At 48.2% G+C, this 16,309-nt stretch overlaps 1 protein-coding gene across 4 annotated transcripts in view; it reads right to left on the bottom strand.

The window, feature by feature from the left end:
* Window positions 1-1,687: 1,687 nt before the first annotated feature.
* LITAF (lipopolysaccharide induced TNF factor) overlaps window positions 1,688-16,309 on the bottom strand; it is a 127,143-nt gene continuing 112,521 nt past the window's right edge. For all 4 annotated transcript variants that reach the window (XM_057487581.1, XM_057487580.1, XM_036920110.2 and 1 more), the window contains 3 exons: window positions 8,939-9,168; window positions 6,353-6,509; window positions 1,688-3,257 (listed from right to left, as the gene is read on the bottom strand). In XM_057487581.1, coding sequence (XP_057343564.1) covers window positions 3,149-3,257; window positions 6,353-6,509; window positions 8,939-9,158 — 486 coding nt within the window. In that variant the 5' untranslated portion in view covers window positions 9,159-9,168 and the 3' untranslated portion in view covers window positions 1,688-3,148. The remainder of the gene's footprint in view (window positions 3,258-6,352; window positions 6,510-8,938; window positions 9,169-16,309) is intronic.

Genomic DNA, 16,309 nt, shown 5'->3' with positions numbered 1-16,309 from the left:
GGGTGCTGTGCCCATGTGCGGTAGGGGATGTGGGGGAAATCTCTGTACCTTCCACTCAATTCTGCTGTCAACCTAAAACTGCTCTAAAAATAATTTAAAAGGGAAAAAAAGGTACTTAAATGTGTGAACATTTTCCTAGTACCACAGAGAAGAGTCGCACAATGGTTAGGTTAACTGCACCAGGCTGTCCTTGGCAGTGAACTGCTTTGGTTTTTTAAGTCTCAGAATCCTGTTTAAAATTCTTAGACCCCGCCCCTCCCACCCCCCAAAAATCTGGTTTCTCTCTTTTATCGCCTTGCTGGACCTTTTCCACTCAACAGACGACAGAAAAGCAGAGACTCACTGTAAACATCTGAGTCATAAATGGAGGAGGTAACTTTAATAGGATCCAAAATGCAAATCAGAATTTTCTAAGTAAAATTCCACCGTCTGCATTTACTCCTCACCGGTATCTTTGAGCCCAGCAAGTTAGAGAAGGATTTTAATATCCCACACACTAGAGGCTGTCACTGGGAAAAAACCAAGACTGAATTGTGTGCAAGTGTATGAAGCTACATTTATAAATAGTTCAGGGCCCAAAAGAGGTGTTCTCAGTAGCAACTGGGAAGCCAGTTGTCCCAGAGAAAACATTTTCATGGGTAATGCTACACTCAGCCAGGAGTCAGTCACATGCTTAAAGTTGGCTTAACAAGATGCAGTGTCTGAATATTTTTTGTTATCAAGACACAAACTACTCCTTGTGTATATAAGGCTACATTGCCTAGATGGACTTGGTATACAAGATATACAGCCATTTGGGGTTTGAAATTGGTAAATTCTTCTGAGGTCCAAGGAAAAATACAGCTCTTAACATTCACTAAATGTGATTCAGTGTTTGCAACAAACTCCAAAGTCCCCCAAATGGGGGCAGAACAAGAGGGCCTTTTAGTTCGTAAAAATGTATGAATAAGCCCGTGCTCTGAACAATAAAACGGAATTTCCAATGAATGCTTCATACTCCCTGCTTCTGATGTTATTTTTAAAGTTCCACAGAATATAGATTTCCCAGTCCTTGAAACAGGGCTCCTGTTCTGAAGACTTTGCATATGTAATTAGTAACATAAGCTTGAGACCATTTAGATACCACCATCTCAGCCAAACTGCTAAATATTACATGCATGGCGTCCAATTTTGTCAAATGAAAGAAACCCCATGACCAAGATCAGGTAAGCAACGATTTTGCAAGACCACAAAGTAGGGTTTCAGTCACAGCACGATGATGTTATTTTCCAGCAACTTCCAAAATGAAGCTTGATCCCCAGGTAGGGAAAGGGAGAATGACATTCGTATTCCTGGCGAGTTCCGATGTCCTCCTAGCATCCCAGAACGACCCTGATCAATTAACAAAGCATGTTTTGTTCAGAGAATGAATGAGGACGGCTTTCTTCTGTGCATTTTATTAAAACTTGAAAGCTAGGGCTGGTTGCCATTGATGACGCCTATTGGGCCTCCAATACCCTCGTGTTCAAATCTGACCAGCAATCCCCTGAGCTCAACATTGCTCATCTTGACGCTACAGGACGTTCAGCAAGGCTGCAGATGGTATCACAGGAATTTTTACCGTTAGGGAGAGGATAAAGGCTCTTTGCAGCAATGGCTGGAAACACAACACGAGACCTTTCTTCACAGTTTAAGAATTGATAAATAGTTCACCGAGCGAACCAAAGACTTTTATTTTTTTCAAAGCAGATAACACCAAAGTACTATTCATACTCACTGCAAGAATAATTACTGGAACTTTCAAACTATCAAGCGAATAAGCTGAATCAGTGATTATAATGTTCAACCAATATATAGATTTTCGTTCAAGGTCTAGGCTTGATTTCTAATTATTATTCACATGCATTCCTTGTGTCTAGCTATTACCAACACAGGGATTCTTGAAATTCGAGCTCGGCCTTGTCTTGATTTCAGAATGATACAGCACCTGACAGAGAACTCTGGCTTGCTGCTTTCGTCCTAGATATCAAGTCTTCTGATGTTATACAACAAACTGTATTTCAGAAAAATAAAATCATACTTTCGATGCCTTTGAAACACTCAGGTCTCCATGCTTTGCAGCAGCACGGTGACCTGGACGTGCTCAAACATCTTTCCTTTGTCTTCCCAAACACACCACCAGGAACCCAAAAGGGGCCCTATTTTGAGAGTTCCGGGATGGAAGTTTTTAAGAACCACCCTACACCCGAATAAAGGCAGTGGATGAAATTATTCATTAATTTTTCTGTTAAGTGAAGATGCGGGACTACATTGGCAAATGGGAAAATAATACCAGCTATATGGCTGAGAAAAATGCTTCTATAAATCCCTCCTTTCTAAATCATGTTTAAAGGTGTTTAAGACCCAAAGGAGGTCATAAGACTGTTAATACAAATATTCCTCTACAAGAAAAAAGTTCTCTGTGGAATGTGGCTAAGATCTGGTACAAAGACCTGAGGGAAGGTAGATGGACAGTTAAGATCCAGCCCTGTATTCTGAGCATGCATTTATGAATCATGGATATGTATCTGGTGGGTGTGAATAGCCTCTCCTTATACTTTAAAATGAATTAAGACATTAAAGTGAGTTTGTGTGCTAATGAAAAGCCTGCAGTTACAGAATCTTAGAGCCAAGCCCTTAGTCTATATAAGGCAAGATTTTCGCCATCAGAAGTCGGGACAGATGGACGTGATGGTAGGCACTAAAGGCTTGTTCAGCCGTCTTTGGGCCAGAACAGTCTCAAAAATAAGGCAACCTGTGTCTTCTCAGTTTGAGACCACTATCAGAAAGGCCCACTGAGGCAAGAAAAGATGCTGGCTCATGGCAAATCACCAAAAGATATTCAGACAGGGCAACAATCACAGTTAGGTGGAATGATTTACGATCACAGATACGTGAGAAAACTTTGACCCAGCACTTGAGGTGACATCTCTGCATGTCCTGCACATGACTCCAAGCAGCAATTTCTGGGGTTTGGAGGTGTGTTACTTTTGTGACATTTTCCCCCCCAAAAAGACACAAAGGTGGAGTCCCTGGAGAGATGAGCCCAGGGTGTGCCCTCCACTGGGGGTGGGTGGGAGTCGGAAAGGACTTCCTGCAGCACATGGCTACCTCCAGGTCTGGTTGAGTCCTACAAACGCTTGTAGGTGCCCAGGAGAGCTTTGCAGTTGGGACAGTAGTGGTCCACGTCCTGCAGGGCATCCACGCAGAAAGGGATGAAGCAGCAGCCTGCTGCGCACCTGGAAGAAGAACAGCCAGACACAGGGACAAAAAGGTATGTCAGACATGCCAACCCCCAGAACCTAGGAACGTGACCTTATTTGGGAAAAAGCATAATTGGAGATGTAATTAAGGATCTCAAGATGGGATCGTGCTGGGTTATCCTCCCTACACTCAGTGACTGATGCCCTTAAGGAAAGAGCAGCAGACACAGAGAAGTACAGGGAGGGACGAAGTCCATGGGAAGACAGAGGCAGAGGCTGGAGGGGCGCAGCCAGAAGCCAAGGAACGCTGGAGCCACCAAAGTGGGAAGAGGCAAGGAAGGATTCTGCCTGTAGGGTCTTCAGTGGGAGGGAGGTGTCTAGATTATTCCCGTCTCCAGAATTATGAGTGAGCACATTTCCACGGTCTGTGGTCATCTGTAAGGCAGCCTTAGGAAACTGATATGCCAACCAACGCCAGGGCTGCCCCCACAGACAGACCATCCTGGGTGTATTTACAAATCCTGGGTCACCTGGGCATCTGTCAAACTCTTAGGCTAGGTCAGCGAACTCCTTTTGTAAAGGGCCAGACAAGATGGTATGTAGTTTAGGCTACATGGGCCTTGTGCCATAGGTCAACCATAAACAAATGGCATGAGCTAGACGTGGCCCCTGGGCTGTAGTTTGCTGGCCCCTGTCTTAGACTGATCATTTTCCACATGCAGAGGCAGCGGTGACCAAATAAAGTCCCCAAATAATGTCTCTTAACCCATGTCACCCATCGGCAGCACACAGGCAGGCCCTCCCTTCACCCAGCCTGTAGTGAAAGAAGTGTTCGGTATTTGTCCCTGTTCCAGGCCCAGAAAACTCCAAAACCTTCGGAATTTCCTGAGTGACACGAGTGTCTTCTGTTATTCCCAACAAGCAGCTTTAAATGATCACAGCTGATTTTATGCTAATGAGGCAATTAGGGTGGGGCCCTAGAGCCCCAGGATGGGGCTGGTCCCAGAAAGCCCCAGGGATTGGAGAGTTGGGATCTTGCACCTTGGTCAGAGCAGCTAGAAACTGGGACATAAAAACTCCCATTGGAGAACTTCCAGATTGGAAACGCATCCATGTGCCACTCTGGGTGCACCTCAACTCCACAGGGACAGAGGCTCCTGCAATGGTCCCTTCAGGACCTTGCCCTATGCCCTTCTTCAACTAGCTGTGCACTTGCATCCTTTATAATAAACCAGAAATGTAGGTAAAGTGCCTTCCTGAGTTCTGTGAGTTGTTCTAGCAAGTTATCGAACCTGGAGATGGGATAGTGAGACCCCCGATACACAGCCGGCCAGAAGCAGGAGTGGCCCGGGACTTGGGAGGTGGGGCTGAGCCTTAAGCTGTCAGCTTTGTGCCGACTCCAGTTAGCGTCGGTGTCCTGAATCACCAGATACACAGCGGTGCTGGAGACGCGTCTGGTGTCAGAATATACCCCACGGCCTTACAACCAAGGTTTGCCAAAAACGTAGGTAAAAAGAATCAATATGTTATAATGTACAGCATAGGGAATATAGTCCATAATATTCTAATAACTTCGCATGGTGACAGATGGCAACTAGACCAACTGTGGCCATTCTGTAATGTGTAAAAGTATCGAATCACTCTGTACGCCTGAAACTAATAAAACATTGTATGTCAATTAGAATTCAATTAAAAAATATCAACATTTTACAAGAAGACATTGATTTACATGACGCAGAATCGGGAAATGGCCTGATGAGAAATCAGTCTTATGAAAGAAATTTCCTCCTCTTGCCTAAGCTTACCCAAGGTCAAATAAGGGCAGCCGGCACACTTACAGATAACCCTGACCTAGGCTACCTGTGCGGGCACGGCTCTGAGGAGCACCGTATCCACCTCCCCTCAACAACCCCGAGGTGAGCATTAGCACACCCAGCTTACAGATGAGGAAACAGAAGAACAGAGAGGGGAAGTCAGTTGCCCAGTCACCCAGCAACGAGGGGCAGGACTTGAACCCACAGCACCCCATTTAAGGAAGAGAAGATGGGAGGCACAGAAAAGCTGCTTCAGTTTGAAAGACAGATCAGCAGAGGTCGATACTTAATAGAAGGGTCCATTCTGTCTTCCTGATTTCAAAGATAGAAATTAATTTTAATATGAATGTCCAAAGGTGATGAACTCCCATTCAGCACTCTGCAGGGGGAGGGACGGTGACAGCCATCAGCGGGGCCCTGCAGGCAGGACAGGGCATCCGGCGCCAGGAACCCTGTTCCTCTCCTTTCTTCCCCTCTCTGAACACGTGTCCTCAAGGAAGTTAATTAAGTTCCCTGGGGCTCTGAGCCTCTCCGAAATTAGGTGGAGAAATATCACTCCTCCTCAACCTAGGCCACAAGCTAGTTGAGGAGACAGCCAGTTACGCAAGAGGCTCGGGCTTCCGAAAAGCAACACACAAACACGGTTTCTTTCAAGGAAGAAAACAGCCCGTGGGGTTTTCTGAGTGACGACCCTGCCAGGAATAAGAAGGCTGCCTATATCATCTGCTTGGAAAAAAATTAAATTGTGTTTCCTTCCATTTCACCCAGAACAGAAACTATTCTCTTTCAAAACAAGGCCCTTGGTGCAGATGTAAGTGCTGACGCACTCTCCTTGCGTGGGCAACGGGAAAAATCGTGGGGCCATAAAAGGATAAGAAGTTTTGAAGAGATGATGATAAAAGTATTTTAATGTACAGATTGTTTAGATCTTCTCTCAGAGTCGGGCAAACATTATTGTTTGGGTCATGAAATTCTAGAAGAAAAAGAAATCCATAAGGGTATCTCCCTGCACAGACGAAAGGCCACTACGCTTGTCCCTACCTGCAGGAACTGGCTCGAGCAGGTGAGCAAGAGCAGTGCTGGACGGGACAGCAGCTTCCAGGCACTGACATGCTCAGGAGCAGTGGCTCCCAACTGGGGACCGTTTCTGGGTATAACAACGCGGGGGAGGGTGCTACCAGCGTCTCAAGGATGGAGGCCAGGGATGCCGTTCACCATCCTAGGGTGCACAGGATGGCTCCCCACCACCTCCCAGGAGCACACACTGCGTTGAGAGATCCTGCAAGAGAGGCTGGGTGCTGAGTGGGCCCGACTTACCCCAGGAGGCACAGGCTCCCGCAGGACAGCCAGGTCAGGGCGCCGGCGTTGTAGGACAGCTGAGTCACAATCATCTTATTGCAGGAAGGACAACACATCTGGATTGGGCGGTCGAAAAAGGAGATGGGCTGCTGCACATAGACCGTCTGCACCGCAACTGGTGGAAGGGAAGCAGACAAGCACAGGCTGATCGGTAAACAAGCACAGCAGCCATTAGATGACGAAAAGCTGGAGGCGGGGCCTCCACAGGTACCTGACACCCAGGTTCTGGGCAGTACCATTCACAAGAGCCACAGGGTGGAAGCAACCCAATGTCCATCGATGAATGAATGGATAAGCAAGATGTGGTCCATCCACACAATGGGATATTCTTGAGCATTACAAGCAAGGATAATCTCACACATGCTCATCTGGAGATGAATCTAGGGGACATGACGCTGAGTGGGCGATGCGCCAGTCACAAAAGGACAGTGGATGATTCCACGTACAGGAGGCACCTAGTCTAATTCATAGAGATAGAAAGAATGGTGGCAGCCAGAGACTGGGGGAAGGGTGGGGGTGGGTATAGGGAGTTAATGGTTAAGGGGGACAGGGTTTCAGTTTTGCAAGACGAAAAACTTCTGGAAATGGATGGTGGGCATGGCTGCACGACAATGTGGGTATACTTAATGCCACTGAATCGCACACTTAGAAACACAGTGTTATGTGTATTTTACCACAATGAAAAAAAATTGGGGGGAAAAAAGAAAAAGGACAAAAAGGAAAAGATAGGGAACAGTGGTAGATTTCCAGAATTATCATTTGAGGGGCTCTCAAAACCCTCATGCATGAGATGGGTTAAAGTACTGTGTATTCCTAGATGGGGGATTTGGAGCAGGCTCTCCAACTCAACTGTCCATGGAATCACATGGGGAGCTTATCGGGAATGCAGATTCCTGGGCCCTGCTGCCAGCACAGTCTGGGGCAGGGCCCCCAAACTGCTCAAGCTTCCTGCGTGGTTCTACAAAGGTGGTCTGCAGATGATAATTTCAGAAACATGTGATGGGTTTTAGCCCATTTTTTTCATCCATCCATAGATCAGTGGTTGCCTAGGGCTGGGGCAAAGGGAAATGGGAAGTGGCTGCTAATGGGGACTGGGTTTCTTTCTGGGGTGATGGGAATGTCCTAGAATTACATTGTCCTAATGTTTGCACAATGCCACGAATATACTAAAACCAGTGAATTGTATACTTTAAAAGTGACCTTTATGATGTGGGAATTATATTTCAATAAAGCTGTTACTTAAAAGAGGAAGTTAACAGAGCTGTCCTAGGGTTAAGTGAGGTAAGGATGGTAAAGAACCTTACCCTGGGCCTGGTACAGAGGGAACCCTCAAAAAATAATCCCCTCTGTTGCTTCGGGTCTCCTCAATTAACTCAGATGTGCAGTGCCAAGGCTGAGTTTAGTGAGCCAGGGAACACTGACCCACTTCTTTACAGGCTGGGGAACTGTGTCAGCACATGAAACGAGGATATAAAGTCATGCTAAAAAGAGAAAACTATGTGAAAAATGTGCATGCACATCATGAAGCCCTCAGAGTTCAGCACATTCTTCCCATTTTCTTGGCAAAGTCGTTAAAGCTCGTATTTCTGTGAGTGAGTTCCTTCTGCTCCTTTCTATGGTATTGGGATGCCATGTCTATAACCTACATATTAGGGGGAATTAATTATTGCTCAGTTAACTGAACTTAATACTCCTAGAACGACCCAGAAGGACTCTCTAGAGAGTATGTTGAAGCACACTTCAGCACCTACCCATACATTTTAGTATAAGTCTTTTTTTTGGATGCCAGACTGAGCTATTCACTGATCAGAGCATGATCTGAAATTGTCTGAAGTCGTTATCTTGTTCTCTTTTAACCCAAGGTGTTAGTTACTTGAACACGATGAAAACAAGAGCTCCCTTTAATCAAGTGATTCCTTGCAGAACTTTAATCTTAACACCCCACTGATGTGGGTCCTTGATGACCTCTATTTTACTGATGGGGAAACCGAGGCACGACACAGTTAGGTGAACCCAGACAGCCTGCCACTCCCCGAGCTGGCAATTTCCTCCTGAGCTGCCTGGGATACAGAGTGAGCTCTGTGCCTGGCCAGCAGGGAGTACCCAAGGGCAAGGACACGAAGAAGGTGCTGGAAGGCAGGGAAGCACGCTGCACAAATGGTGGGCTGTGGCGGGTTTCAGCTCCCCGTGGCTGCTGCTCCAGCTCCGGCCTGGGGCAGGGGCTCCCCCATCAGATCAGCATGTAGGGTGGGGCCCTTAAAAGCAGACGCCCATTCCCACAGCTGGTATGCCTCTGTGGTTAGTGCCAGGGGCTCGCTTACGAAAGCTCAGAAGCTATACTTTGTGATACGGAAGCCGTGAGCCTCCCAGATGTGGAATCTAAAAGACTGAACGTGAAATTTCAGAACAAGGGGTAAAGCTGGATGGATGGGCACTCTGCTTAACCTCTTGGCAGTCATTTCAGCTGCTCTCCTGATTCTCAGAGTCCCCAGGGCCAGGGCGGAGGGCCATAGAGAGTAAGGCGGCCTGAGAGGCCACATGTACCTGCATTGGCGTTGGGGACAGGCACTGGCTGGGTGTAACACGCTGGAGGATTCATACCCTTCCCATCCGGGCCCGTCATGAGCCCTGTGGTTGGTCCAGGCATGGGGGCAGGAGGCGTGGGGTAGTAACTGTTAATGGCCACCGTCTCTTCATAGGATGGGGGTGCAGTTGGCACCGGGGAAGGCCCAGCGGCCGCCTGGTAGGATCCTGGAGCAGACATTTTATTTTACCTAGAGGAAAACCAGAAGATACGAGATCAGAAATTCAATTGTCATCTCTCTCACTCTCTTTCCCACCCTCACCTTAATTTTCTGCCTGACAAACAGAAAATCTGAGCAAATGACCTGTGTCCAGCCTTGCCCAAAAGCCAGAAGGAGAATTAACATCCCTTTAAGACCCCAGAGTGCAAGCCCCTTAACAAGGGATTCCCAAGCTAAGATAAAAGGTAAATGATGACAACCCCAAGTCACCAAAACCCAGCCAACCCCAAGGGCAAACATCACCCGAAGTTGAGCAGAAGTTTCTTCACACCTGACACCACCTCCCAGGGATGACCTTTCACACCTGGCATTTCTTTGGGTTTTTTTTTTTGTAACTGCTGTGGTTTTCACTAATTGTATTTCATGTGACGGAAAAAACAAAGGCATTTGCAACTCAACCACAGACTTCGCAAACAGAGCAGCGAGCAAAAGCCACACGCCAGAATGCACGCCCCGTGATGTCACTGGTGAAGTTCAGAGACAGGCAAACTGAGTCAGGAGTGCAGTGACTTAGGGGAGTGGAGCAGTCTGGAAGGGTACAGGGGGCAGGAGAGGGGTCTGCTGAGGGCCTGGGGATGTACTCTTTCTTCATCTCAGCGTGGATATATGGGCGAGTTTGCTTTGTGGAAATTCGAGGTGTGTGATTAGGATGTGGGCACTTTTCTGGAGGTATGTTAGAGTTTTTAAAAAGCGACCTGCCACCCCAGCCCTGGCAAATGCCAGTTCCCACATTGAAATATGAGGACCCAAGTAACCAGGCACGTATCTCCTTTTGTGAGAGCAGAGAAAGGTTTTTTTTCCTGGCAGGGCCAATGCCTGCCTAGAATTACATCGCCAGTATCCAGGGCGTGTTCCTGTCTGCAGTCCTACGCTCGGCAGCCCTGGGGCAGCTGCAGGACACAGTGCCCTCCTTTGTGCGGCTGTGTTTGTCCAGTGGGGCAGGGCTAATGCTGTGCTGGAAGGTCCATTCAAACCTGTCTCAGGAGAAATGGGGAAATGAGCTCCAAGGGCTGCGTGCCATGGGCCGGGGGCTCCCACAGGCCTGCTGCCCCTTCCCACACATTCTGCCCCGTCTTCAGGAGCCCACAGGAAGCAGAGGCAGCAATTAATTCTGCAGTGGGGAGAAGGAAGAATCCTTGGAGGAAGTTCTATCTTTAAGCCAACTTCTCTAGGGGAGAGATGAAAAGAGTAATTCAAAGTGGAAAGAGGGGCATGGGAAAGTGAACGTGTGTAAAACAAGGTCAGTAAATAAAGCTAGGTTGGGGCTGGGTTCTAGAAAATCTGGGAAGTCCTATGGAGGTGTTTAGGCCTTATAAGCCTGTGCTGTCCAATGGAACTTTCTGGAAGGATACACATGCTCTCTATCCATCCAGTATGGTTGCCAACAGCCACACAAGACTGCTGAACACTTGAAATGTGGAACTGAGTTTTTAAATTCTAAGTTTAAGTAGTTTAAACTTAAATTCGCAATTCAATTATTGGATAATTTTTATGAGTCTGGGACTCCTTGGGTACATGAACCTACTCTTTCAAAAGCAAATTGCTTTTGATAAATTTTTAGCATCCAATTTGGCATATGCTGCCAATGTAAAATCTGCTCTGGATTTCAAAAACTTTTAATAACGTTAATGTGAAATATCTTGTTCGGGATTTTTTATATCAGCTGTATGTTGAAATGATAGTATTTCAGATAGGTGGAGTTGCATAAAATATGATATTAAAACTCCTGGCACCTGTTTCTTTTTAAAGCATGACTACTAAAAAATTTTTAATTACCTGTGTGGCTCACTTTCTGGTTCTAAGGGACAGCAGTGTTATGGAACAGTGGGAGCTATGGAAGGTCTAAGAGAAGCGGAAAGGTCCAACCCTGGAAAGGGTAAATGAAGCAGAAGTCTTACAAACAAACCTTGGAAGGCCCCTATGTGTGTGGGTAGAGGGGACAGGGGGCTACACACAGGTCCACAGAGGAAGGTTAATCGGGAGGACAGAAGGGAGTTTACAATACCACAGGACATCTTTGTGTGCAAACAGGTTTGGGGTTTAAAAATGAGAACGACTGTGACCAGTGACTGAAATACTGTCTCCAGTTTCCTCTGATAAACAGGAACAGAAAAGCAGAAGGAGGAGGGAGCACAAACGTCAGCCCCAGGGTACGTCTTTATCAGGCTCACTCTGGCAGTCCCCACAGCTGTTTCTGGGTGCATGGGCTCCGGGAGACACCAGCAGAGCAGCGTCTGGGGTAATTTACATCCGCCTCCAACGTCAAGGACGCGCTGTCCCTTCGTGTTTCAGGAAGGCAGACCCGGAACTGCCTAACCATTTATTATGAAGACTGAGTCATATAAAAACCACAAGGCGCAGAGAACACCCAACTATGAAAGCCTAAAATAGCACTGCTTGCCGTGGCTGCAGAGCACTACGGGAGGGGGAAATGAGGTCTTGGGGTGCCCTAAATTGTGCACAGTTGGCTCAGACCTCTGGGAGGCAATAACAACTCCCCGGTGGAATTCCTCTGCTTCAAAACCGCTGCCTCGCTCCCCCAAGAGCGAAGAAACGCGGCTAGAAATTGTGTCGTGCAGAGTGAACACAGGTGTTGGGGGCTGGGGCCTTCTTTCCAGGAACCCTAAAGAAAGGAAGGGCCTGGTTCTGGAAATCAAGGCCTGCCCCCAAAACCCAGCCCCCGGTTTACTGACCCACATTATCTTTCTTGCAGTCACATCCTACTATTTTCTGTAACGGGACACACTGCCTGTTGGGAGCACCGCCCTTGGATCAAGCAAACTACATAAACACACTTAAAATTCTGGAAAGAACAGGAGCAACAGTCTAGAATAGCTGAAGAAAAAAAAAAAGGCCCATAACCAGCTGGTTTGAAAACTTCTAAATACATTCCACAGCCTCCCCTCCCCAGGCCCCAGGCCAGGAAATGCCACTTCTCAGGAACCCTTCTTTTTGTTTTTGTCTCCCCACTAGTTTCTTTTTAATTTAGCCTCCCCCTCCCCTCCAGGGCAGGAGGCCCACCTACCCGCCCGTCCAGGAAGATCCGCTCAACACCCCCCCACCCCCCCACTCTCCCCCTAACACGCGTGTCAGCCTCTCCCCGCAGCACACGCACGGACACGGGCCGCAGGCGCACACACCCCACGCTCCCGAGAGCCCTCCACGGCCCCGCCTCTGGCCGCCTGGGTACCGAGGCACCGGCCCGATTACATCTCCCGTCTGTGCTTTTTCTGGGACAAACTGGGCACCGACTGGAAAGCATCTCTGAGTTTTAACAAAGGGCAGGCCGGTTTTCCCACGCGAAGGCGCGGTGGCGCGACTCCCTTTGGCGGCCCTGGGGGGTTGGGGTGGTCGCCGCAGAGCCCAGGTTGCGCAGTTACTGGGAGCTTTGGCGGGGGCAAGGTGGGGGGCAGAACAAACAAGGGGTCCCCTCCACCGTTGTTTAACTTTGTTACTAAAGCTCCTGAGGTGGCTTTTCTTAATTGTCCGTTTAAAATAACATAATACTGAGGATGAGTCTCCACCCGCCTTCCACCTGCCTCCACGGAAATCAAGAAAATGCTCAGCTTGGAGGTTTGTTTTCACCATCTCTGAGCGACTCTTTCCCATTAGCGACTTCCAGATCCAGAAGGAAGCCTTCCAAACCCATTTTTAAGACACAGAAAATGTGGCCGGGTCCGGCCCCCAGGTGTGGGCCCCGGGCAGTACCGCAGTGACGCTCTGCGGCCGCCATTGTCGGTAACTCCGAGGACTCTGAACGGGGGCCGAAGGCTATGCACCGACTGTGCCTGCGTGTTACAGAAAAGGAAAAGGAGGCATTTCTGATTCAAGGAGACCTAGGCTTTGCCTGGGACACTGGCCCATGGCCAGCTGCATGGTCCCAGCCCCCTGCTTTCCCATCTGAAAATACGCCACTTGGAATTTGGGGGTCCCTCCCTGAGAATGCCCTTTGTTGCAAGTCCCAACGATTCACTTGGTGCAAGACACTTTCCAAAGTGGGCAGTAAGGAGTGAATGGGTATTTATCCCAGGCCCTTCAGGAAAGCGGCTGGGGGTAACTCATTCATGGAACCCCGGTATAGAACAGGCTTTCTCAGTCTTGTTTTCATGATAGCTGCCTCCCCAACTACCCTCCCACCCCTGGCCCCCAAGGAGAAAAATTAACTTATATTTAAATTTAATTAAATTTAAATATAATTTAATTTTTGCCTAACGAGAGAAATTAAATATTAAGAAATAAGATTTCCTTGGGCAGGGTTGAGTTTTGGAGGGCCACACACCACTGTAATATCTAAAACGTTTTTTCAGCTCTCCCCTCCCCCAAAACTGATTTTCACCCCCCTGGGTCCCGAGTGAGAACTCAAGGTGTGGAATGAGGTATTTGGGTCCGGTGGGTTTGCCAAATCAACATTTATTCATTCACTTTCTAAAACGGGTCTCCTCCCCTTTCACTGTCATAAACGCAATTGTCCGAATGCACTTTAAACCTTTACTGACCAAGTCTTGGGGTCCCTTACATCTGCGTATTCTCTTTCAGGCATGATCCAGCCCCCTCACAACTTAACCTCATGAGCCACAAACAAGGGAGTTAGTTAGGCAGGGGGAGGTGTCCCGCCGGGGGACTGTCCCCTCTGGTGGACGGAGTCAGGCGGGCCTGGGCTGGCTGCTGTCCGCTTCCTCCTGCACCAGTCACTCCTCTGGGTCTTGGATCTACATTCAATCTGCTGGGTCCTCACCCCAGAACAAAGTGAAGGGGGCTGAGGGATATCAGCTGACCAGGCCGGTTAAACCTTTGAGTCCAGAGGTCCTGGCCTGAGCAAACCCACCACACATCCTGCTCTTCCTGACACCACACCCTGACTCTGGATTCACACCTGCATTAAGGTGAACAGTAATGGGCTCTTTACTGCAATGGGTGCTCTGATTCACACCCTTAAGTGCATCATCTCACGTAATTCTCTTATCACTGAGTCAGGAATTACTGTTATCACTCCCATTCACGAATGAAAAACTGGGGCCCAGAGAGGTTACACTACTTGTCCAAGGTCACAGAAACACCTACCCCACCTCCAGAAAGAGGTGGGCTGGGGTTTGAACCCACATCCGCTGGACTCTGCAGCTCTTTAGACCTCACCAACACATCTCCCATGCTGGGAAATTCACACAATCAACAGCTTGCTTTTGCACACCTCACTGCTAAATGAAATGTGAAAAGGAAATAAATCTTCAGTGGAAGCAATGCACGTGGGCACTTCAGGAGACACCACCTCTCTTTGCATTTACTGCAGACTCACCCCCCACACACAAGGCAAGATGACGAAATGCCTGCCTATGATGGATTCCAACTGATTTTGTCACTGAGGACTTTGCAATCCAAAACACTCTGCCCCCTTAGTAAGGATCAGGAGGCCAGTAGCTTAATGAACAACCAAAGGCAGATGCCACAAAGCTCTTTCTTCTCGTTTTGGGGAGACAAACAAGGGGGAGATCTCAGAATCTCTTGAGATGCATTGTCCCTCCAAAGCTGCATATTTAAAGCAATCTTACTGCTGCAACACCGGGGAGGGCAGGGCAAAGGCCCCTTGCCAGCTGAGTCTCACAGCAGCTCAGTCTCAGCTTAGTATCGCTCTGCTGAAAGAGGAGCAAAAAGCCCTCAAAATCCCGGGGGGACACCACACCCGGAGGCCCAGCGATCTTCACCCCCTAAGCTGATATTAATGAACTGATCCTGAAAACTCAGGACGAACTCTGAGAGGGACCTCGCTTTCAGCAACAGATCGGCTCCTAAAACGTTCAGCCTAAACAGTGAGAGAAGGCAGACACAACAGGCCACATACGGTATGATTCCATTTATATGCAATGCCCAGAACAGGTAAATCCACGGAGACAGAAGGTCAGTTCGGGGTGGCCAGGGGCTGGGGGCAGGGTGTCAGTAGGAAATGGGGAGTGACTCTTAACCAGTATGGGGCTTCTTTTTGGGATGATGAAAATGTTCTGGAATTTAGATAGAGTGATGGTTGCACAACAGTGTGAATGTGCTGCATACCACTGAATTGTCCACGTTAAAAATGATGAATTCTATGTGATTTTACCTCAATTAAAAAAGGCATTGCTAGAAAGTTTCCATGTCACAAGCCAAAGCCTGCAACCGTAGCCTCCAAATTCACCCACTAGTGTTTAGCCCATCCAGTGGCCGATCTATGGGGTCTTCTTGATACCTCCCGATGGCACGCCCCCCACTAGGGTTGCCCAAATGGAGGGGCTTTCCAGAACAGACTGGACCCCTGCTCTCCACCCCACCTCTCACTTCACCTGCAGCCACTGTTGCAAATCCTCTTGGCATCTGCAACCTGGCTCAGATGTCCCCAAACATGCCCTGGGCATGCTCTTTACTCTTTGTCCTGTTTCCTTCCTTCTTGACAGGTCTGCAAATTCCTCTCGCCTATCATATCCCAGCTTGTATCACTTCCGCCAAGAAGCGAACTCTGGCCTTCCCAAGGGAGAATTAGTTCCTCCCCAAACATCCCTACACAGTGCAGAAATCAAGGATGCAGGGTCTGCAGCCAGACTGCCTGTGGTCAACTCCAGGCTACCCCATGCCTCATGGCATGACTTTGGGCCCTCAGTTATTCCATCTGTAAAATGGGCACGCTGGAGGTTTCTCACGGCTCTGGCAGGGATTAAATGTACCCACTTGCAAAAAGCACCCAGAGCAATGAGGGACACATAAACACTCAGGACGTAGTAGCTGCTACTGATACGTGTTTCTCTGCCATACTTATCACAGAGCAAGTGTTTTCATTACTTGTCTGTCTTTCTGATCAGTCTGTGGGTCCTATAAGGGCAAAGCTTGAAATTTATTAAAATCTGCAACCCCAGTTCGAAATACCACGGGGCTTCGAGTGACCCGCCAGCCCAGTCTGCCTGGGAAAGAGGGGTTTCCCTGGATACACTGATTATGGTGCTAAAACAGGGAAAGTCTAGGCAAAGCAGGCCAAGCTGGTCACCCTGTCACTTCAACAAATGTTTATGGAAAGTAATACCTGGGTATAAAAAGGACACAGCCCTTGCCAAAGGATGGCATCAAGACTTGGAAGCAGACATAAGTAGGA

The sequence above is a fragment of the Manis pentadactyla genome, chromosome 10 (assembly GCF_030020395.1).
Source record: "Manis pentadactyla isolate mManPen7 chromosome 10, mManPen7.hap1, whole genome shotgun sequence".
Lineage (NCBI taxonomy): Eukaryota > Metazoa > Chordata > Mammalia > Pholidota > Manidae > Manis > Manis pentadactyla.
This window is presented reverse-complemented; position numbering and strand designations above follow the sequence as displayed.